The sequence below is a fragment of the Saccopteryx bilineata genome, chromosome 2 (genome assembly GCF_036850765.1).
Source record: "Saccopteryx bilineata isolate mSacBil1 chromosome 2, mSacBil1_pri_phased_curated, whole genome shotgun sequence".
Classification (NCBI taxonomy): domain Eukaryota; kingdom Metazoa; phylum Chordata; class Mammalia; order Chiroptera; family Emballonuridae; genus Saccopteryx; species Saccopteryx bilineata.
In genome coordinates, this window is record NC_089491.1 from 375,234,264 (window position 1) to 375,257,188 (window position 22,925).

The following is a 22,925-nucleotide window of genomic DNA, read 5'->3' on the forward strand; positions in this document are numbered from 1 at the left end:
CTCAAGCCAGCACCCTCAGGGTCTTGAATCTGGGACTTCAGCACCCCAGGTTGATGCTCTACCCACTGTGCCACCACCAGTCAAGCTATTAGGCCTAGTTTTAGTTTGGAATAAATAGCACAGAGATGATTGGTTTGTTAATAGCTACAAAAAGTCCAGACAAAGTAGTGATTTAAATCTTGGACTAACATAAGCACATGATGATTAAATTCCTTCTGTGTAAAATCAATTTATGTGTTATTTGGTCTGTGAAGATCAAAATACTGATTCATTCTTCTTTCTGCCCACTGAATTTCCATGACTAGATATTTTCATTTCTAGAGTTCATTAGACTATTTTAATATATTTCCAGACTTTTCCATGATAATGGAAATATTCCTAGTAGATCAAATCTTACAACAATAAAAATTACCATAGATAAAAATCTCTGTATTACAGGAGTTACCAATTTCAGTAAAAAGCTCTAAGTATTTCAAGACACAATTGATATATCAAAATTCTAGTGCGGTAAATTTCTTTGGAACAATCAGGTTTGTGGTTACTATCTACTCATGTCCTAACATCCTATTCATTTCTTCAAAATAAAGTCTCTCTTTAAGAAAGAAATGGCCCAAAATTCAGACATGAAAGCTATAATGCTGACTTTATTTGCCGGAATGTAAGATGTGAGTGATGAACCTCTGAGGATCTTAGAGAATACAGGAAATTCATAAAATGCTGATGAAAGAGATTCAAAATTCGCATTTTCTACATCAAAATTCAGGACCTATGACCTGGCAATGATACAAACTATTTACAATTAGGACTGTCCTTGCAAGTGTGGGATGTTCATAGTTACCACAGACATAAGGGAGGGATTCAAGAATATGGAACAGTTAAGAGCAATAACTAAAAGGAATACCTTCAAAGAGGTTCTATAGGACAATATGCTGGGGATCCAGAATAAAAGACAGCTTGAGTCAAGTTAGAACAAAGAGCTTATCTAATTCTATTCCTGTTTTAAAAAAACAAAAAAGCAATAAAACTTTTAACACCAACAATACTATTCAGGACATCTCTCCATTTGGGACATAGCCATTTGCAGTACCTCTTAAATATCTGTTACAACTTTCTCATCTCCTAGGCCTAGAAGGGGAGATTTAGGGTCACTACATGGCCACTAGCACTTACTCTGGAGGATCCATTTTGCTGAGGTCGACATCTTTAAGGAAGTCACTCTGTAGGGTCTGCTCAGCAGTGCAACGTTTGCTCGGATCTAGCGTCAGCATGTGGTCCAGTAAATCAAGTGCTGCTGAAGGAATGCTGTGGAAACGAAGAACAAATTCACAATAACTCCATGGTTCTTAAATCTGCAACCTTGTGTCAAAGGTCTCTGGATTTCCAGTTCCATGTAAAACTGAGAAAAGGGAGTTGCAAGCTGGCTAAACAAGGAAGCAGATTTTCTTCTACATAGGATTTAATAAGTGCTATAACACAGGTAGAAAACATGAAGCCAGCAATTACATTCTTTTAGTCTTGGGAAGATTAAAAAGATTAGGAGAAAATTTACATATTGCTCAAAATTAAAGGGTTTTCTATTATCTAAAGCCTTCAAAAGAGAAAATTATAAAAAAGCTGTGAGAGAACTTTGTTCAAAAATAAAATGTTTTCCTATTGTGTGTTGCCATAATAAATTGGGACAACACTACCTCCCCAGGAAAAAGTCAAGTACTAACCAAATATTAGTCAAACACAGAAAAGAGATGTACATTTTTGCCAAACTCACAAAGAGAATTCTTCTCGTAGACGTCTTCTATATTGCTTTTTCGGTTTCATGGTATTGAAGTAGGGCAGCTTGATAACATCAGGCCACACAGCTGGACAAGGGGTACCACAGAGTCGACTAGAAACAAAGCAGAAAGCAAAAACAAGGAAGTGAGTGAGTCAGCATCATGAATTCTGGGGATTCTAGAAGCAGAAACAATTACCTCCTGAGAGCTTATTAAATTAAAAGGTGTGCAGAAAGGAAAATCTGACCTCACTGCCTTAAGGATAGAAAGAACAAGATAATGAGGAGAAAATATTGGCACAATAGTCTAAAACAATCCACATACTTGGTTTTATAAAACATGCTTTTAGGCCTAGCCAGGTAGTTCAGTTGGCTGGCGCATTGCCCTGATACGCCAAGCTTGTGGGTTTGATCCCTGGTCAGGGCACATAAAAGAATAACCAATGAGCCTGACCAGGGGGTGGTGCAGTGGATAGAGTGTTAGCTTGGGATGCTGAGGACCCAGGTTTGAAACCTGAGGTCGCTGGCTTGTGCACAGGCTCACCAGCTTCAGTGCAGGGTTGCCAGCTTGACTGTGGGCTCATAGACATGACCCCATGGTTGCTGGCTAGAGCCCCTTGATCAAAGCACATATGAGAAAGCAATCAATGAACAACAAAGGTGCCGTAAATATGAGTTAATGCTTCTCATCTCTCTTCCTGTCTGTTTGTCCCTGTCTGCCCCTCTCTCTCTTGTGCTAAAAAAAAAAAAAAAATCAATGAATACATAAGTAACAAGTCAATGTTTCTCTCTTTCTCTAAAATCATTCAACAAATATTTTTTTAAAAACCATGTTTTTAATCTTCTGCAGAGGTTTGCATTACCAATTTTTTGTTTGGTTCAGTTAATGTTAATTATAAAGGCCTGAGCTGGTCCTATACTGTCTATGTTGGAAAAACTGGTAAAAAAGAGCCTGAGACTGAAAATTTTCATGGAAAATTGAGTTTACTGCATAACATAATGAGTTATATACCACCTTACTTTTTTTTTTAAGATTTTACTTATTGATTTTACAGAAAGAGTAGGCGAGTGAGAAATACCAACTCACAGTTGCTTCACTTCAGTTCACTGATTGCTTGTTGTATGTACCTTGACTGAGCAAGCCAAGTTTTGGACTAGCAACCTCAGCATTCCATGTTGACACTTTATCCACTGTGCCACCACAGGTCAGACAAGTTATATACCACCTTTTAAAAAGTCTACATTAGCCTGCTATATTCTTTCCTTCCTTATAGAAGAAAGCCCAAATTCTATCCCAACTCCAGGACTTCCTAAAATTCTCTATTATAGGTTCTATTTTATAATTATCTGTTTACATGTTGTATCACTTACTAAACTCTGAGCTCTTTGAAGGCAGACACCTATCTTATTTATCTCTGAATCCTAAAGTTTAACAGAGAAAAAGGAATTTTTGTTATAAAACAGGCTCAATAAATATGTGCTGAATAAAAATCATCTTAATCTAACCTAAGAATGAAGTAACTATCCTGAAATGGCATGCTTTTATATATAAAATTAAAAAACATGCAAAATGATGGAATATAATTTATTTACATATTTATATTTAGCCCATGACCAAATATAGGGTAAACCTGATTGAATGAAGAAAAACTTACTTGTACATAAGGAGAATAAAATCAGCAGAATGATTGAAAAGTGTTAGAAATTAGAGGATGTGATTACCTATCATATCTGGGCACTCAGAGCACATGCACAGCTGTACCTGATCAGTTCTAGCTGAGCCAGTTCCAGATTGGCTTGAAAAATAGGCTTCTTTGTGAACAGTTCCCCAAGGATGCATCTGGAAAGAGTAAAATGGAGAGATCAGAAGAGAAATCCCTGAAGCCTACTTAAATTGAGTCTCAATAAACTTTTATAGTATATATACTATGTTGTAAATTAGCCCAAAACTGCAGTGTCTGAGTTTTGTAAAAGAGAATATTTTTTTAAAATTTATTTTATTTTATTTTATTTATTCATTTTAAAGAAGAGAGAGAGGAGAGAGAGACAGAGAGAGAGAGAAGGGGGGAGGAGCTGGAAGCATCAACTCCCATATGTGCCTTGACCAGGCAAGCCCAGGGTTTCGAACCGGCGATCTCAGCATTTCCAGGTCAACGCTTTATCCACTGCGCCACCACAGGTCAGGCAAAGAGAATATTTCTTGTAGTGAAAATGGACAGTATAAAAGATTTACATCTGCCAGCAGATCAAACCTTTGCCACCTATGAAGGACAGTCTATGTACAAACAGAGAAAGGAAGTCAAGAAAATAACTAAAGACCAAAAAACCTGCACTCTCAATTTTACAACAACGTCATAAACATAGATAAAAGTGGAGTGGTGCCCTGGCCAGTTGGCTCAGTGGTAGAACATTGGCCCAGAATGTGGATGTCCCGGGTTCGATTCCTGGTCAGGGCACACTGAAGTGCCTATCTCCTTTCTCCATCCCTCCCCCTCTTGTTTCTCTCTCTCTTTATCACTTCTCCTCTCCTATTGCAGCCATGTCTTGATTAGAGTGAGTTGACCCCAGGCGCTGAGCATAGCTCCATGGCCTCCGCCTCAGGTGCTATAAAATGGCTCCGGTTGCAACAGAGCAAGGCCCCAGATGGGCAGAACATTGCCCCCTAGTGGGCTTGCTGGATTGATCCCGGTCAGGATGCATACAGGAATCTCCCTCTGCCTCCCCATCCTTGCACTAAATAAAAAAATAGCCTGACCTGTGGTGGCGCAGTGGATAAAGCGTCGACCTGGAAATGCTGAGGTCGCCGGTTCAAAACCCTGGGCTTGCCCGGTCAAGGCACATATGGGAGTTGATGCTTCCTGCTCCCCCCCCCTTCTCTCTCTCTCCTCTCACTCTCTCCCCCCACAAAAAAAAAAATAATAAAAAATAAAAAATAAATAAAAAAGTAAAAAAATAAATAAAATAAATAATAAAAAGTGAAATGGTTACCAGGGGGAAGGGGTTGTGGAGGAGGGGTTAAGGGGAGTAAAAAGAAACAAGTATGTAGTGACAGAGACTGACTTGACTTTGGGTGATGGGTACACAACACGACCAACAGTTCAAATGCTATAGAAATGTTTACGTGAAACATACATACTCTTATTGATCAATGTCACTCAAATTTAATTTTCTAAGTAGCCCTGGCTGGTTGGCTCAGTGGTAGAGCGTCGGCGTGGCATGCGGAGTCCCGGGTTCGATTTCCAGCCAGGGCACACAGAAGTGCCCATCTGCTTCTCTACCCCCCCCCTCTCCTTCCTCTCTGTCTCTCTCTTCCCCTCCCGCAGCCAAGGCTCCATTGGAGCAAAGTTGCCTTGGGTGCTGAGGATGGCTCTGTGGCCTCTGCCTCAGGCACTAGAATGGCTCTGATTGCGCAGAACGACGCCCCAGATGGGCAAAGCATCGACCCCTGGTGGGCACACCGGGAGGATCCTGGTTGGGCGCATGCCGGAGTCTGTCTGACTGCCTCCCCGTTTCCAACTTCAGAAAAATACAAAAAAAAAATTTAATTTTCTAAGTAAAAAAAAAAAAAAACATAAAAAATGGTTTTAGAACAATGTTCAGCACGTCTTATAAAGAGAATATTAGTTTTTTTCATTCATCTACTCTATAGAATATGCACTATACTATAGCCTTCTTGGCACTATTTGTAAAAAAACGTTTACTGTCATCAGCCAAGACCAGTTTCAATAAGACTCTCAGATACATTGTTTAAACAACTTTATCATTTTGAAAAGGCCTTTCAAATCTATATTGAGATATTTACACAGTCTACAATTTTCTCTCCACAAGTTATTAATTACAAAAGGAAAACTAGTAACTGTTTAGTGTGTGTGTGTGTGTGGGGGGGAGATAGCACCTTAACCAAGTGACCAAGATTAATCACCAGCAAGGGGCAAACAGGGTTCATGTAAGTACAAATGTGATATTTGATATGAACAATTATGGAGTATTGCAGACAAAATTCATATCCTGAACCTCTTGAGTAACTTGTCTGTAGTCTTCAAAACTATAAATGTCATGAAAGACAAAGAAAGACTAAGTAACTGTTCCAGATTAAAGAATGGCAACTAAATCTAACACTTGATACTAGACTGGATCCTCTGTCAGGTGAGGTATTACATATTTCCAGGACATTATTAAGGGTACTGACAAAATGAGAATATGAAATGTAAGCTAAAGTACTCTATCAAATAAAGATAACATATCAATATTAAATTCCCTGAATTTGCTAATTGGTTTTATTTTTTTATTTTTTTGTATTTTTCTGAAGCCGGAAATGGGGAGGCAGTCAGACAGACTCCCACATGTGCCCGACCGGGATCCACCTGGCATGCCCACCAGGGGGCGATGCTCTGACCATCTTGGGGCGTCACTCTGCTGCAATCAGAGCCATTCTAGCGCCTGAGGCAGAGGCCACAGAGCCATCCTCAGCGCCCGGGCAAACTTTGCTCCAATGAAGCCTTGGCTGCGGGAGGGGAAGAGAGAGACAGAGAGGAAGGAGAGGGGGAGGGGTAGAGAAGCAGATGGGCGCTTCTCCTGTGTGCCCTGGCCAAGAATCAAACCCGGGACTCCTGCACGACAGGCTGACACTCTACCACTGAGCCAACCAGCCAGGGCAGGTTTTATTTTTTCTTTAAAATTTTATTTATTGAATTTAGAGGGAAGATAGAGAGAGAAATAATGAGGAGGGAAGTGGGAAGCATCAACTCGTAGTCGTTGCTTCTCATACATGCCCAGAGAAGCCCAGGATTTTGAATGGTGACCTCGGCACTCCAGGTCGATGCTTTATTCACCGTGCCAACATAGGTCAGGTGTGAATTTTATAATCATACTGTGATTATGAAAGAGAATATCTTTGTTCTTAGGAAATGTACTTTAAATATTAAAAGGGGCCCTGGCCAGATAGGTCAGCTAGTTAGGGCATTGTCCTAAAGCACAGAGGTTGCTGGTTCAATCCCCAGTCAAGGCATATGCAGGAGATCTATGTTTCTGTCTCTTTTTCTCTTTGTCTCTCTCTCTTTCCCCCTTCCTCTCTCACTAAAATCAATAAATAAAAATTTAAAATAAATAGATATTAAGAGGTAAAGGAACATGATATTATACAATTACTTTCTTTTTTTTATTTTTATTTTTTATTTATTCATTTTTAGAGATGAGAGAGACAGAGAGGGAGAGAGAGGAGAAAGAGACAGAGAGAGAGAAGGGGGGAGGAGGTGGAAGCATCAACTCCCATATGTGCCTTGACCAGGCAAGCCCAGAGTTTCAAACCGGCAACCTCAGCATTTCCAGGTCGACGCTTTATCCACTGCGCCACCACAGGTCAGGCTATACAACTACTTTCAAATAGTTCTAGAAAAAAATGTGTTAAACACACATTTTATTCTATGTATATTGGATGTTGTATGATATATATACCTATGACATATATACATGATATATATACATACATGAATATAAAAGTAAATGTAGCAAGATGTTAAAAATTACAGAATATAATATGAATGAGTCAATAAAATTATGCTGATTAAAAGATGCAAGAGGAAAAAAGAGCATACACTGTAGATTCTATTTATATAAAATTCTAGAAATAAAAAGCCATCAATAGTGATAGAAAGCAGAACAGTGATTGCCTGGGAATGGCATGGTGTGACCAGGAGAGAGAATACAAAGGAGCACATGAAAACTTTCGGAGGTAATATAATCTTTTTCCTTTAAAAAATTTTTATTTATTGATTTCAGCAAAAGAAGGAAGAGTGAGGGAGACAGGACCATAGGGCTGTTTCTTTTTTTTTTTTTTTTTTTAGAGAGGAGAGGGAGAGACAGAGAGAGAGAAGGTGGGGAGGAGCTGGAAGCATCAACTCCCATATGTGCCTTGACCAGGCAAGCCCAGGGTTTCAAACCGGCGACCTCGGCATTTCCAGGTCGATGCTTTATCCACTGCGCCACCACAGGTCAGGCTAAGAGTATATAGTTTTAAATTTTATTTTATTTATTCATTTTTAGAGAGGAGAGAGAGAGAGAGACAGAGAGAAAGAAGGGGGGAGGAGCTGGAAGCATCAACTCCCATATGTGCCTTGACCAGGCAAGCCCAGGGTTTTGAACCGGCGACCTCATCATTTCCAGGTCGATGCTTTATCCACTGCGCCACCACAGGTCAGCATAGAGCTGTTTCTATATGTGCCCTGACCAGGGATCAAACCAGCAACCTCTGTACTTTGGGATAATGCTCTCACCAACTGAGCTATCCAGCCAGGTAATTTTTTTTTTAGGTGATAGAAAAGGTTAAAAAAATTTAGTGAATCACAATAAAGGCTATACTAAGTTCTTAGTACTTCACTAGTAAATTTTCTGCACGTTTCAATTTCAAAATAAACTTAAAAGAAAACTTTATGAATACTTTATACATTTTGTATGCATGAAATATTTCAGTTTTTAAAAAGTGGGGAAAGAAAAAAATGGACAAAGAAGCTCTTCTCTGGTCGTGCTTTAAAATGAGATTCATTCAAATATACTCACAAAACCAGTGTTTATATAGTTTTACTCTGAAATTATTTAGCTTGACTAAATTTGAGAAAGCAAAACAAAACTAGATCTTAAAAGTTATTAGCACCTTTTTATTAGTATTGTTTGTTTGTTTTTTTGACAGTGAGTCAGAAAGAGGGACAGATAGGGACAGACAGAAAGGAAGAGAGATGAGAAGCATTAATTCTTCACTGTGGCTCCTTAGTTGTTGATTGCTTTCTCATATGTGCCTTGACCAGGGGGGCTACGGCAGAGTGAGTGACCCCTTGCTCAATCCAGCAATGTTGGGCTCAAGCCAGCGACCTCGAGGTTTCGAACCTGGGTCCTCCACCTACCAGTCCAATGTTCTAACCACTACGCAACCACCTGGTCAGGATTATTAGTACTTCTTAACCTCAAGCAAGAAAGAAAACAAACAAACCCAGCTGGGTTTTCAGACTCTAGGTGTAATTTGTTTACTCTTTCAATTTCTCCCCAGAATTTTTTTTTTTTTGTATTTTTCTGAAGTGAGAAGCAGGGAGTCAAAGAGACTGACTCCCGCATGCACCTGATCGGGATCCACTTGACATGCTCACCAGGGGGCGATATTCTGCCTATCTGGAGCATTGCTCCATTGCAACTGGAGCCATTTTAGCACCTGAAGTAGAGGCCACAGAGCCATCCTCAGCACCCAAACCAACTTTGCTCAAATGGAGCCTTGGCTGCAGGAGGGGAAGAGAGAGATAGAGAGAAAGGAAAGGGGGAAGGGTGGAGAAGCAAATGGGTGCTTCTCCTGTATGCCCTGACCAGGAATTGAACCCAGGACTTCCACACGCCGGTCTGATCTCTCCCACTGAGCTAGCCGGCCAGGATCAATTTCTCCCCAGAATTTCAAACTGAACTACTCTAGCAATTCTCTGAAAAGATCCTACAAAAATATCTTCAGAGTGACTACCATGGATCATCAAAGTTGTAAGCTCACATCAAAAGTCAAATAAATCTTTGCCCTGGCTGGTTAGCTCAACTGGTTAGAGCATCATCCCAAAGCACCAAGGTTGTGGGTTTGATTCCCCAGTTAAGGCACATTCAGGAAGGGACCAATGAATGCACAGCTAAATGGACTAAGAAATGAATGCGGCCCTGGCCGTTTGGCTCAGTGGTAGAGCGTTTGCCTGGCGTGCAGGGGTCCCGGGTTCGATTCCCGGCCAGGGCACACAGGAGAGGCGCCCATCTGCTTCTCCACCCCTCCCCCTCTCCTTCCTCTCTGTCTCTCTCTTCCCCTCCCGCAGCTGAGGCTCCAATGGAGCAAAAGATGGCCCGGGCGCTGGGGATGGCTCCTTGGCCTCTGCCCCAGGCACTAGAGTGGCTCTGGTCGCAACAGAGCGACGCCCCAGAGGGGCAGAGCATCGCACCCTGGTGGGCAGAGCATCACCCCCTGGTGGGCATGCCGGGTGGATCCTGGTTGGGCGCATGTGGGAGTCTGTCTGACTGTCTCTCCCCGTTTCTAGCTTCAGAAAAAGACAAAAAAAAAAAAAGGGAATGAATGCTTCTCTCTCTCTCATCAATCAATAAATAACAAAGAAAAAAAGTCAAGCCTGACCAGGCAGTGGATAAAGAATCGAACTGGGATGCAGAGGACCCAGGTTCAAAACCCCAAAGTTGCCAGCTTGAGTGTGGGCTTATCTGGTCTGAGCACAGCTTAAGGTCGCTGACTTGAACAAGGGGTCACTTTGTCTCCTATAGCCCTCTGGCCAAGGCACATATGAGAAAGCAATCAATGAACAGCTAAGGTGCCACAACAAAGAACTGATGCTTCTCATCTCTCTCGCCCTTCCTGTCTGTCCCTCTCTCTCTGTCATAAAAAAAAAAAAGTCAAAATTTCAATTAAGTGAGTCACTGGACTTGAAAGAAAGCTGAGGTTTTTTTAGTTTTGATTTATATATATATATATATATTTTTTTTTTTTTTAATTAATTTGAGAGAGAAGAGTGGGGAGCAGGAAGCATCAACTCCCATATGTGCCTTCACCAGGCAAGCCCAGGGTTTCGATCTGGCAACCTCCGTGTTACAGGCCGACATTTTATCTACTGTGCCACAACAGGCCAGGAGAAAGCTGAGTTTTTCAATAATTTAAATTCCCAATTGTATTTTTGTGATTTTTAAAATTTGTTTTGGCCCTGGCCAGTTGGCTCAGTGGTTAAGCATCATCCCAGTGTATGGATATCCTGTGTTCAGTTAACAGTCAGGGCACACAGGAGTAGCTTCTGTGTGCTTCTCCACCCTTCCCAATCCCCTTCTTTCTCTCTTTTTCTCTCTCCCTTCTCCTCCTAAACCATGGTTCAATTAATTTGAGCGCATTGGCCTGGACACTGAGGATGGCTCCATACAGCCTTCGCTTCAGGCACTAAAAATAGCTCAGTTGAGAACATGGGCCCAGATGGGCAAAGCACTGGCCCCAGAAGAGGGTTGCCAGGTGGATCCCAGCTGGGGCGCATAAAGGAGTCTGTCCCTCTATCGCCACCTCCTCTCACTTGGAAAAGAAGATAAAAAATTAAAAAAAAAAAAAATGACATTAATATGAGAAAGAATGGGGAAAAGTGATATGTGCCATAACAAGTATGTATGTCTGGATCCTAAAGCACAGAGGTTGAAAACAGTGTATGTACGCCTAAGTCATATAGCCTAAGAAATAATTAACAAACATGGCCCATTTAAAATGTCTATTCCAGCCTGACCTGTGGTGGCACAGTGGATAAAGCGTCGACCTGGAAATGCTGAGGTCACCGGTTCAAAACCCTGGGCTTGCCTGGTCAAGGCACATATGGGAGTTGATGCTTCCAGCTCCTCCCCACCTTCTCTCTCTGTCTCTCTCCCTCTCTGTCTCTCTCCCTTTCTCTCTCCTCTCTAAAATGAATAAATAAAATTTTTTAAAAATCTTAAAATGTCTATTCCAGGCCTGACCTGCGGTGGCGCAGTGGATAAAGCATCGACCTAGAAATACTGAGGTCGCCGGTTCAAAACCCTGGGCTTGCCTGGTCAAGGTACATATGGGAGTTGATGCTTCCAGCTCCTCTCCCCTTCTCTCTCTCTCTCTCCTCTCTAAAAATAAATAAATAAATAAATAAATAAATAAATAAATAAATAAATAAATAGAAGAAGAAGAAAAAAGTCTATTCCACTAATGAACGAATTGTAAATAAGACTCCTTAGAGAAATGGCTGCTACCAGGTGGTCAGGGTAAAAAATAAACAAGATGAGCTTGAAACTAGAAAACAAGGAAGACTATCAAAGACTACTATGGATGTATAAAAAGCACTCAAGAACTAACCTGAATAGATTCCTACTGGCCAAAGATTTGAACAGGAATAAGGATGATAACCATAATGGATTAAAACACATCAAATATGTTTAATTCCACAAGTTCATAATGAAACTAAAAAGCCTACAAAATCTCTCTCTGGTCATCTTTATAAAATGCTAGTACACCACCTCTTTATTTTTAAAATTGGCAAATAAAAGTAGTAAACCTTTATCCCTACCATTTCCATATCATTTGTACCTCAGGTTAACCAAATAGATAAGTTATCTTTATTCCAAGAAGGAATGATCTAATCAGAATATCATCACCATAAAACAACCACAAGTGATTTAATGGATATGGATCACTGATAGCTGATAACATTTCAAAAAGAGACAATTATATATATATTATGTAAAGTGGTACGCTATGTTAAACCAGCCCTAGGAGAAATAAGCATTTTATCAGACATTGTTTAGAACTGTCTGTATAAGGTGATAATGAAAAAGTAGACTAATATATAGTGGATTGTTTTACTATTTTTAAATTCTTTACAGATGATATACCCAGTTATTGCCTGTACTCTGGGCAGAGGATCCCACTGCCTCCCATCCCCAACTCTCACGTACCATTGACTATAGTATAATCTGTTAGAAGTAGTCAAAATCACCTATAAAGTAGTTTCATCAAACCTGAGTTCACCTACAATTTATAAAAAAAGAAAAGAATAATGAACCATGCTAAAAAATACCATCATGAGGATGTAATCAGCAAACTCTGGACTGTAGAAAACTCTATAGAACAAATAATCCAGTTTCTTCTAAGGAAATTCTAAGGGGAGTGAAGGGACCCAAGAATGAAAGAGGGAGAATCTATAATTAAAAGACTTGAAGGGGCCCTGGCCGGTTGGCTCAGTGGTGGAGCGTTGGCCTGGCGTGCAGAGGTCCCGGGTTCGATTCCGGGCCAGGGCACACAGGAGAAGCGCCCATCTGCTTCTCCACCCCTCCCCCTCTCCTTCCTCTCCGTCTCTCTCTTCCCCTCCCGCAGATGGCCCGGGCGCTGGGGATGGCTCCTTGGCCTCTGCCCCAGGCGCTGGAGTGGCTCTGGTCGCAACAGAGCGATGCCCCGGAGGGGCAGAGCATCGCCCCCTGGTGGGCAAGGCGTCGCCCCCTGGTGGGTGTGCCGGGTGGATTCCGGTCGGGCGCATGCAGGAATCTGTCTGACTGTCTCTCCCCGTTTCCGGCTTCAGAAAAATAAAAAATAAATAAAAAAATAAAAAAGACTTGAGGGCACTGGCCAGTTGGCTCAGCGGAGAGAGTGTCAGTCTGAAGTACAGATGTCCTGGGCTGGATCCCTCGTCAGGGCATACACGAGAAGCAACCATCTACTTATCTTTTCTTGCCCTCTCGCAGCCAGTGGCTCAATTGGTTCAAATGTTAGCCCTGTGCACTAAGGATAGCTCGGGTGATTCGAGCATTGGCCCCAGATGGGGGTTACTGGGTGGATCTGTCAAGGCACATTCCAATCTGTCTATCTCCCCTCTTCTCAAAAAAAAAAAAAAAAAAAGACTTCAGATAATCAATTGCAATCTATGGATCTCATTTGACTGTACTTGGATCCCAATTCAAAGTAAGTTAAAAGAAACAAAAAGACAACTGATGAAATTTAATGAATGTATTCAGATATTACAAATTTTCAAATTTTTCTGAAATCTGGCTAAAAATTTATCCCCATCCTTTTGAACTTGAAGCTGCAAAAAATCAATAAAGAGAGGGAACAGGATACAAGTTCAACAATATGTGAGTTAACAAACAAAAGAAAAAGTAAAGAGAACCTTACCCACAGCTCCAAACATCTATGGCTGGTGTATAACGCTCCTCTCCCAGCAGAAGTTCTGGAGGTCGGTACCACAGAGTAATGACTTTGTTTGTATAAGGGCGACTGAAATGTAAAAAACCATGACATAAATTTACAGTGGTTTCTGATTGAAAATACTTATATAATTAAATGCAAATACAAATAGCTCCATAGCAACATAACAGTTCAAAAGTAAACTTGAGGGCCTGACCTGTGGTGGCGCAGTGGATAAAGCGTCGACCTAGAAATGCTGAGGTTGCCGGTTCGAAACCCTGGGCTTGCCTGGTCAAGGCACATATGGGAGTTGATGCTTCCAGCTCCTCCCCCCCTTCTCTCTCTCTGTCTCTCCCTCTCCTCTCGAAAATGAATAAATAAATAAAAATAAAAATGTTAAAAAAAATAAAATAAACTTGACAAAAGTTGGAAGTGAAGGAATAACTTCCATTCCAATTTGGGTTGATTTTAGTGTAAGGCGGATCCAAGAATTTAGATAGAATTTACTGTCTATAATCTAGATCAGGGGTCTCAAACTCGCGGCCCACCGAACAATTTTGTGCAGCCCGCAGACTACTCCACGAAGTTCAAGAAAAATGTTGCATAACAGTTGCCTTTTGTAGACCTAGTGCGGCCCGCCGAACGGCTGTGATCTTGCTCTGCGGCCCACATGCTTAGTTGAGTTTGAGACCCCTGATCTAGATGATATATATTTAGAAAATTAGGGAACTCTGACAGTTATCACAGCTTGTGAAATACTAGAGTATTGGCCTTAGCCATTTGGCTCAGCAGTAGAGCATCGGCCCAGTGTGTGGAAGTTCCAGGTTCGATTCCCAGTCAGGACACACAGGAAAAGCGCCCATCTGCTTCTCCACCCCTCCCCCACTCCTTCCTCTCTGTCTCTCTCTTCCCTTCCCACAGCCAAGGCTCCACTGGAGCAAAGTTGGCCTGGGAGCTGAGGACGGCTCCATGGCCTTCACCTCAGGCGCTAGAGTGGCTCCAGACGCAATGGAACAACGACCCAGATGGGCAGAGCATCGCCCCCTGGTGGGCATGCCGGGTGGATCCCGGTTGGGCATATGTAGTAGTTGCTTCCTGCATGTGCCTTGACCGGGCAAGCCCAGGGATTCGAACCAGTAACCTCAGCGTGCCAGGTCAGCGCCTGATCCACTGCGCCACCACAGGTCCGCACATGTAAAAGTCTGTCTGCCTGCCTTCCCACTTCTAACTTCGGAAAAATACAAAAATAAAAATAAAAAATACTAGAGTATCCAAGAAGAAAAAGTAATTTTTCCCATTTTCCACATGTAAGTTCGAGAAATCACTCACCTCTCTTCAGAGTTATAGAGCCGAGCAAGTCCAAAATCTGCTAGTTTGATCTGCCCACTGTAAAACAAAACCAATTATTTTCATAAGTAACAGCAGCAACCTCCAAATTATACCTAAAAAGTGTTTATTACAAAGGACTGACAAAAATTAATTTTAGCCTGACCAGGTGGTGGCACAGTGGATAGAGCGTTGGACTGGGATGCGGAAAGACCCAGGTTCAAGACCCCGAGGTCGCCAGCTTGAGCGCGGGCTCATCTGGCTTGAGCAAAGAGCTCACCAGCTTGGACCCAAGGTCGCTGGCTCCAGCAGGGGGTTACTCAGTCTGCTGAAGGCCCGCGGTCAAGGCACATGTGAGAAAGCAATCAATGAACAATTAAGAAGTCGCAACGCGCAACAAGAAACTGATGATTGATGCTTCTCATCTCTCTCCGTTCCTGTCTGTCTGTCCCTGTCTATCTCTGCCTCTGTTAAAAATAAATAAATAAATAAAATAAAATGTACTTTAAAAAAATTAATTTTAACTTCTCTTAGCTCTACTTTTAACAGTCATTCTCCCAGGTTAAGTCTCTTTTAACTGCTCCAGTTTACAAAGACTTAGGGTTTACCAAGCCTGAAGGGCTTTTTAGGACAAACCACTGTATAGTTTTGGATTTGTCTCAACTAAATAATTCCTGTATTTCTTGGCAAACAGGAGTGGCTAGAACCTGTGAGATTAAATATTTATTATTGAGGAAGGGGGGAGGAAGGGCTGTTCTAGATTAAGAGATTTAAAAGGCCTAACAATTAAATCCAATTTATAAACCCTGACTGATTTTAATCTGAACAAACTAGGTACACAAAAGGTTTGTTCTGACATATCTAAAAAAATATATGGACTTAGTGTTAAAATAGGCAATCAGGCCCTGGCACGTGGCTCAGTGGACAGAGTGTCTGCCCAGCATATGAATGTCCAGGGTTCAATTACCAGTCAGGGCACATAGCAGAAGCAACCATCTGCTCCTCCTCCTCCGTCTCCCCCTTCTTTCTTTCTTCCCCTCCCACATCAGTGGCTCAATTGGTTCAAGTGTGGCCCTGGGCACTGAAGATAACTCTGTTAGAGTATATCAGCCTCAGGTGCTAAAAATAGCTTGGTACTCGAGCACTGGCCCCAGATGGGGTTGCCGGGTGGATCCCAGTCAGGGCGCATGCGAGAGTCTGCCTCACTATCTCTCCTCCTCTCACCTACACACACACACACACACATACACACACACACACACACACACACACACAAAATAGGCAATCATTAATTTTGTCAGAGTATTTAGGGTCAAATATACTGCTGACAAAAATTAGAGGATATTTTATCGCTTCATATTCATTTTGAAATATCCCCTAATTTTTGTGAGCAGTACATGTCTGTAATCTACTTTAAAATAACTCAAGCAGGAAAAAAAAGCAAATACAGCAATATGTTAATTGTCTATGTATTAATTATGTCAGCTTTTCTTATAATTTGACATTTTTCATATGGTAACTTAATAGGTCATAGCCCCAAAATGTGAATTTCTAATTTAAAATGTGATGCTAGCACACTGCTGTTCTGAGAACCACTCCCTTTAAAGGGATCACATTTCACTCTGATAAGTAGTCTGTCTTTGACAGTGATGTTGAGTAATATTTTAATAATCACAACATAAAATGTTGGGAAACTATTAAAAAGACATTTATTAATTATTTCAGATTAATAATATTTATCTAAATTCTTATGTAGCCTATTTATTTACATTTATAGCTTGTGTAACCTCTTGAGGAATAAAAAGCCAGCTCACCCCTCACCCTTTTTAGTGAGAGAAAAAAATAGGAAGGGAGAGATGACAAGCATCACCTCACAGTTGCATCACTTTAGTTGTTCATTGATTGCTTCTTATACATGCCTTAATTCGGGGGATCTAGATGAACCAGTGACCCATTGCTCAAACCAGTGACCTCTGAGCTCAAGCCAGCGACCATGGGATCATTTCAATGGTCCCACGCTCAAGTTGGTGAGCTGGCACTCAAGCCAGCAACCCCAGGGTTTTGAACCTGGGACCTCAGTGCCCCAGGCTGATGCTCTATCCACTGTGCCACCACTAGTTAAGCCAGCTCACTCTTTTTTTAGGGACTGGAGATTTCCCAGGTGTGTGACTGTACAGATCAGGAAGATGAGATAGAAAAAAAAGAGGCTATGCTATAAGGTGCTCCTCAAAGTATCAGCAATGGGACAGAATAGTAAACAAAATAACTACTACAGGCACATCATGTTTTTTTGTTTGTTTTTTTGTGTGTAACAGAGCCAGAGAGAGGGACAGACAGACAGGAAGGGAAAGAGATGAGAAGCATCAATTCTCCATTGTGGCACCTTAGTTGTCCATTAATTGCTTTCTCATATGTGCCTTGAACAGCGGGCTCCAGCAAACTGAGTGACCCCTTGCTCGAGCCAGTGACCATGGGCTCAAGCTGGTGAGCCTTGCTCAAACCAGATGAGCCTGCACTCAAGCTGGCGACCTTGGAGTCTCGAACCTGGGTCTTCCGTGCCCCAGTCTGACGCTCTATCCAGTGTGCCACCACCTGGTCAGGCAGGCACACCATATTTTATTGCACTTTCATCAACATAGAGGCAAGACCCTCCATTAGCAAAAAAATAAATAAATAAATAAATAAATAAATAATTAGGAATCACCCAACACTCAAACTAGGAGTAGCATTTTTAGCAACAAAGTATTTTTTAAATTAAAATATGTAATTCTTTTTAAAATATGTACATTTTAAAAGACATAATGCTATTTATTGCACTCTCAATAGTATATAGTATAGTATAAATATAACTTTTATATGCACTGGAAAACCAAAAAATTCATATGATTCGCTTAATTGCGGTATTTGCTTTACTGTGGTTGTGTGGTACCAAACTCACAATACCTCCAAGGTATGGCTGCAACAACAAAATTTTACAATATATCAACTCGAATCATTTCTAGTAAAGATTATTGGCATCTTAGCTACTTGCTGCAAACACCATTATATTTTACAGATCAATTTGTAAGCAAATTCTGAGAAAAGCAAAAAGAAAAGAAATAGCTAACTTGAGCCTCATATTGAGACAAAAAGTTTCTTGGCATTCTTACTCTTGGACATCTATGAGGTGATCAAAGACTCAAGGTATATAAAAGACTGAAAGTTTAAACGGCAATAGATCAGTTAGAAAAATAGGCTAAACCTAAACATCAACAGCGCCTCACATATACCCTAATCTATCTTCTCTTACTCTTAGTAAATGACCTTCATTGAAAACAGAAGCCGCCCTGGCCGGTTGGCTAAGCAGTAGAGCGTCGGCCTAGCGTGCGGAGGACCCGGGTTCAATTCCCGGCTAGGGCGCACAGGAGAAGCGCCCATTTGCTTCTCCACCCCTCCGCCACGCTTTCCTCTCTGTCTCTCTCTTCCCCTCCCGCAGCCAAGGCTCCATTGGAGCAAAGATGGCCCGGGTGCTGGGGATGGCTCTGTGGCCTCTGCCTCAGGTGCTAGAGTGGCTCTGGTCGCAATATGGCGACGCCCAGGATGGGCAGAGCATTGCCCCCTGGTGGGCAGAGCGTTGCCCCATGGTGGGCGTGCCGGGTGGATCCCGGTCGGGCGCATGCGGGAGTCTGTCTGACTGTCTCTCCCTGTTTCCAGCTTCAGAAAAAAAGAAAAAAGAAAACAAGCCATCAGGTGAGAAAGATTCAGTATCTTTTTAACTATAAACTTTTTGCATCTATAACCTTCCTTCCTTCTTTTCCTTCAATTACAAAACAAGTGTGTCAATCTCTTTTCTTATGGCCTTGATTCCAACTCTTCTAGAACCTTGCTCCTTTAAATTATTTTGGATCTCTCCTGAATCTTCAATTTCTGTTGATTTTCTTTTCCATTAGCATTTAAATATCATATGCTCAAACCTCTGTATCCTTAAATAAAAAACTAAAAATTAAAGTCACACCTACCACCACCTTCTTATTAAATGCTCTAACCACCGACTTACCTTACCCTCACTACTGCCACCGACCTTTTAAAGATTTTTTATTTACTCATTTTTAGAGAGAAGAGAAAGAAAAAGGCAGGGAGGAGCAGGAAACATCAACTCATAGTTGCTTCTTGTATGTGCCTTGACTGGGCAAGCCTGGGGTTTGGAACCAGTGACTTCAACATTTCAAGTAGATGCTTCATCCCCTGCGCCACCACATATCAGGCACCATTGACCTTTTAATTTTCATATTCTCTTACGCCTTATAATCTGTCTAAATCATCTAACATCTATGACCACTCGCTTCTTAAACTTCCCTATTGTGCATTCATGATATTCTTTATTTTCTCCTCTCTTATCAATCCCTTGGGTTCCACCTTCTGACATCTTTTCTGTGCTTGATAACTCCTGAATCTACGTTTACTACTAGTTTGGAACTCCCACATGTGACCTATTAGCCCTGCTCTCCTTCTTCTCTCATCAATTATTTTCTTTCTTGTCCAGCTGAGGACTACTTACCATTCTCTGTAGGTCATCTCACCCAGAAGTCTCTATGTAGACAGAATTAGACGGGCAAGAGCATAAGCTGGATGGATCAGAGTAGACCATGAGACTCCTACAACTGCTTAGCTTCCTAATTTATGGAATGTGAGAAGTTGGGAACAGGGAGGGGCCTAACCTACTAGAAAGGGCATCAAGCAGGACTGCAGTTATTCCCTGGCCTGAGACACACACACTCCCCAAAGAGAAACAAAAGAAATAAGTAACTACGATAACATTATATAGTCCAGAAAGCTGCAAGATGATAGCCATCATCAAGTTCTTGAAGCATTACTACTATGGATGCAGATTAACCAAGTCCAACTTAAATGAGAACTGTGGGTCATAGAGATAGCAACAGAAAGAATCTCTTAACACCATGTTTTGTCTCATGAACTTTTGTGGTTTTTTTAGAGACAGGAAGAGAGAGTTGAGAAGCATCAACTTGTAGTTGACTCACTTTAGTGTTTATTGATTGCTTCTCATACGTGCCTTGAATCCTCTCAAGCCAAGCCAGTGATCCCTTGCTCAAGCCATCGACCTTTGGGCTCAAGCCAGAGACCATGGGATCATATTGATGATCCCATGCTCGAGCCACAACCTTGCACTCAAGCTGGAGACCTCTGGGTTTTGAACCTGAGACCTCAGAGTCCCAGATCGACACTCTATCCACTATGTCACCACCAGTCAGGCTCATAAGGATATTTAAGTATAAATGTATAGTTTATATATTCTTAAATATAAAATAATAAATTTTATAATTAAAAACAAAGAAATAAATAAACCAACATCCCTCAGTGGCTGTTACCTATAACGTTTAAGTTCCTTAGCAACTTATACAAGATCCTTGAATTGGCTCCTTAAAACTATCTATTTTACCCTTCTTTCCCTAGCAATACTAACTTTTTAGTTTTCCAGACATGTTAGGTTATTTTCATATTTATGTGCTTCTGTTTTTTATTATTTACTTATTTTTTACAGAGACAGAGAGTGAGTCAGAGAGAGGGATAGATAGGAACAGACAGACAGGAACGGAGAGAGATGAGAAGTATCAATCATCAGTTTTTCATTGGGACTCCTTAGCTGTTCATTGATTGCTTTCTCATATGTGCCTTGACTGCGGGCCTTCAGCAGCCCGAGTAACCCCTTGCTGGAGCCAGCGACCTTGGGTCCAAGCTGGTGAGCTTTTGCTCAAACCAGATGAGCCCGCGCTCAAGCTGGCGACCTCGGGGTCTCGAACCTGGGTCCTCTGCATCCCAGTCCGACACTCTATCCACTGCGCCACCGCCTGGTCAGGCAACATTTATGTGCTTTTGTACATGCAATTTCTTTTGCCTAGAAACTTAGTCCCTTGTTGTTACTCATGCTGATGAATTCCTAATCTTCACCTGCATTTTCCCAGGTGCTCGCAAATACAAGAAAAAAAGAAATGGGCTTGATAAATGTTTACTGAATTGAGTAATTATTTGTTTAGCTCCCCTACTACACTCAAAGCTATCTCCAGTAATCAACCATACCATGTGGAACTTACAGTGCTAAAACCACAACTGTCCTAAATGGTTGGTCACCCTACTCCACAAAAACAGAAAATGTCATAATCATTTTATATTCCTATCTAGATAATGTTTGTCAAATATAATTGAGCAGAAATGTTTGATTTCAATAGTACCAAACTTGTTTTTGTATCTCTCAATAGATTAGGCCAGTGGTTGGCAAACTCATTCATTAGTCAACAGAGCCAAATATCAACAGTACAACGATTGAAATTTCTTTTGAGAGCCAAATTTTTTAAACTTAAACTATATAGGTAGGTACATTCCTTATTGAGGTAGCGCCTACACGTGGTATTTTGTGGAAGAGCCACACTCAAGGGGCCAAAGAACCGCAGTTTGCCAACCAGGGGATTAGGCTATCACCAAAGTCTACTGTGTATAATACATCTGGTATTATCAATGGAGATTAGGCAAACAGCCAAAGAAGAAAGCAGGTGATAAAAACTTCTGAAGAATTAGCACTGTTCCTCACTAAATTCGAGTCTGTCTACACTGTTAAAACATGGAAGTAAGTGCAATCAGAAAGGTCAATCACCAACTACACACCTGGGTTTACTCTGAAATTTGGTAACTGAGAAAGTCTCAAGAATATCTAAAAGAGCAGGCATGTTTCTCCCCACTGAACAAGAGAGAATTTCAGTAAGAACTCAATGTATACTTGAATTTTCTTAGGACTACAAGATTAACTATGTCAAAAAATTCTGTGACTATTTCTGTAGGATGCAAGTGATTCCCTAAATGCCTGCAATTTACAATGCTACTTCTGTCAATTCCTTATCAATACTGGAGTTGGAGACTGCTGATCAGAATATTCCCTTATCAAAAGTTGTTCCTAAGGTACAAACATCAGATGTATATACATATATGTAAAAAACTGTATTATTTGGCCTACCTATAACCCCAATTAACTGAAACTAAGGGACTCAGAAGAGAGAAAAAATGCTTAATCTCATTTGGTTTTACTATATTACCTGTTGTTCAGCAAAATGTTAGAACACTTAATATCCCGATGCAGGAAATTCTTTTTGTGACAGTAATCCAATCCTTCCATTAGCTGTTTCATGAATGACTTGATATGATCCTCAGAAAAGTGCACCAAACCAGATTCTAGCAGTCCCATTAAGTCATGATCCATATACTCAAATACAAGGTAAAAGGCACCTAGATAAGATAAAAGAAAAAATTAATAGAAAAAGAATTATTAAATGACAATCCCTTAATTTTTAATATAATTTTGGAGTTGATCACAAGGCTCTCTGAAACAACTGCTCATTTTATGAATAAACTCAGAATAGTTGAATAAATTGCCCTTTCTAATAATAAGTAACAGAACCACTATTTTTTTTCTTTTTTTCCAAGCAAGAGGATGAGCGACAGAGACAGACTCCCGCATTCGCCCCAACCAGGATCCACTCGGCAACCCGTTTGAGGCCAATGCTCTGCCCATCTGGGGCCATGCTCGCAACTGAGCTATTTTTAGCACCTGAGGCAGAGGTTCCATGAAGCCATCCTCAGCACCCAGGGCCAATAGAGCCATGGCTGTGGGAGAGGAAGAGACAGAAGGGGAAGAGGGAAGGGTGGAAAAGCAGATGGTCACTTCTCCCATGTGCCCTGATTGGAAATCGAAACCAGGACATCCACACACCAGGCCAATGCTCTACTACAGAGCCAACTGGCCAGGGCCCAGAACTACTATTTGAATTAATCTTCTGACTCCTAGTCCAGTGTTCTTTAGACTACCATGTCTCGAGGGGGACAACTGTCCTGGTCATGTTGTATTATTAGTCTTTTATGATCTAAGTCAATTGGCTAATTACAGACTTTGGGCCAAATCTAGTCAGCCTATGTGTTGTAAATAAAGTTTTATTTGTAACACACAATCATGCCCATTTGCTACACGTTGTCTATGATTACTTTTGCAGAAGTCTTCAACTTTGTTAATAAGGACTCACATAACATGCTGAAGCAGTATGGTCTAAATCAGGGGACCCAAAACTGCAGCCCCCTGAGGCCATTTATCCGGCCCGGCAC

General features: G+C 41.3%; 1 protein-coding gene across 5 annotated transcripts in view; it reads right to left on the reverse strand.

The window, feature by feature from the left end:
* The window catches only part of CDK12 (cyclin dependent kinase 12), a 94,237-nt gene that overhangs the window by 40,171 nt on the left and 31,141 nt on the right, over positions 1–22,925 (reverse strand). For all 5 annotated transcript variants that reach the window (XM_066263747.1, XM_066263748.1, XM_066263744.1 and 2 more), the window contains exons 6-11: positions 21,866–22,055; positions 14,787–14,843; positions 13,446–13,547; positions 3,531–3,608; positions 1,766–1,882; positions 1,171–1,302 (exon numbers count right to left, since the gene is read on the reverse strand). In XM_066263747.1, coding sequence (XP_066119844.1) covers positions 1,171–1,302; positions 1,766–1,882; positions 3,531–3,608; positions 13,446–13,547; positions 14,787–14,843; positions 21,866–22,055 — 676 coding nt within the window. The remainder of the gene's footprint in view (positions 1–1,170; positions 1,303–1,765; positions 1,883–3,530; positions 3,609–13,445; positions 13,548–14,786; positions 14,844–21,865; positions 22,056–22,925) is intronic.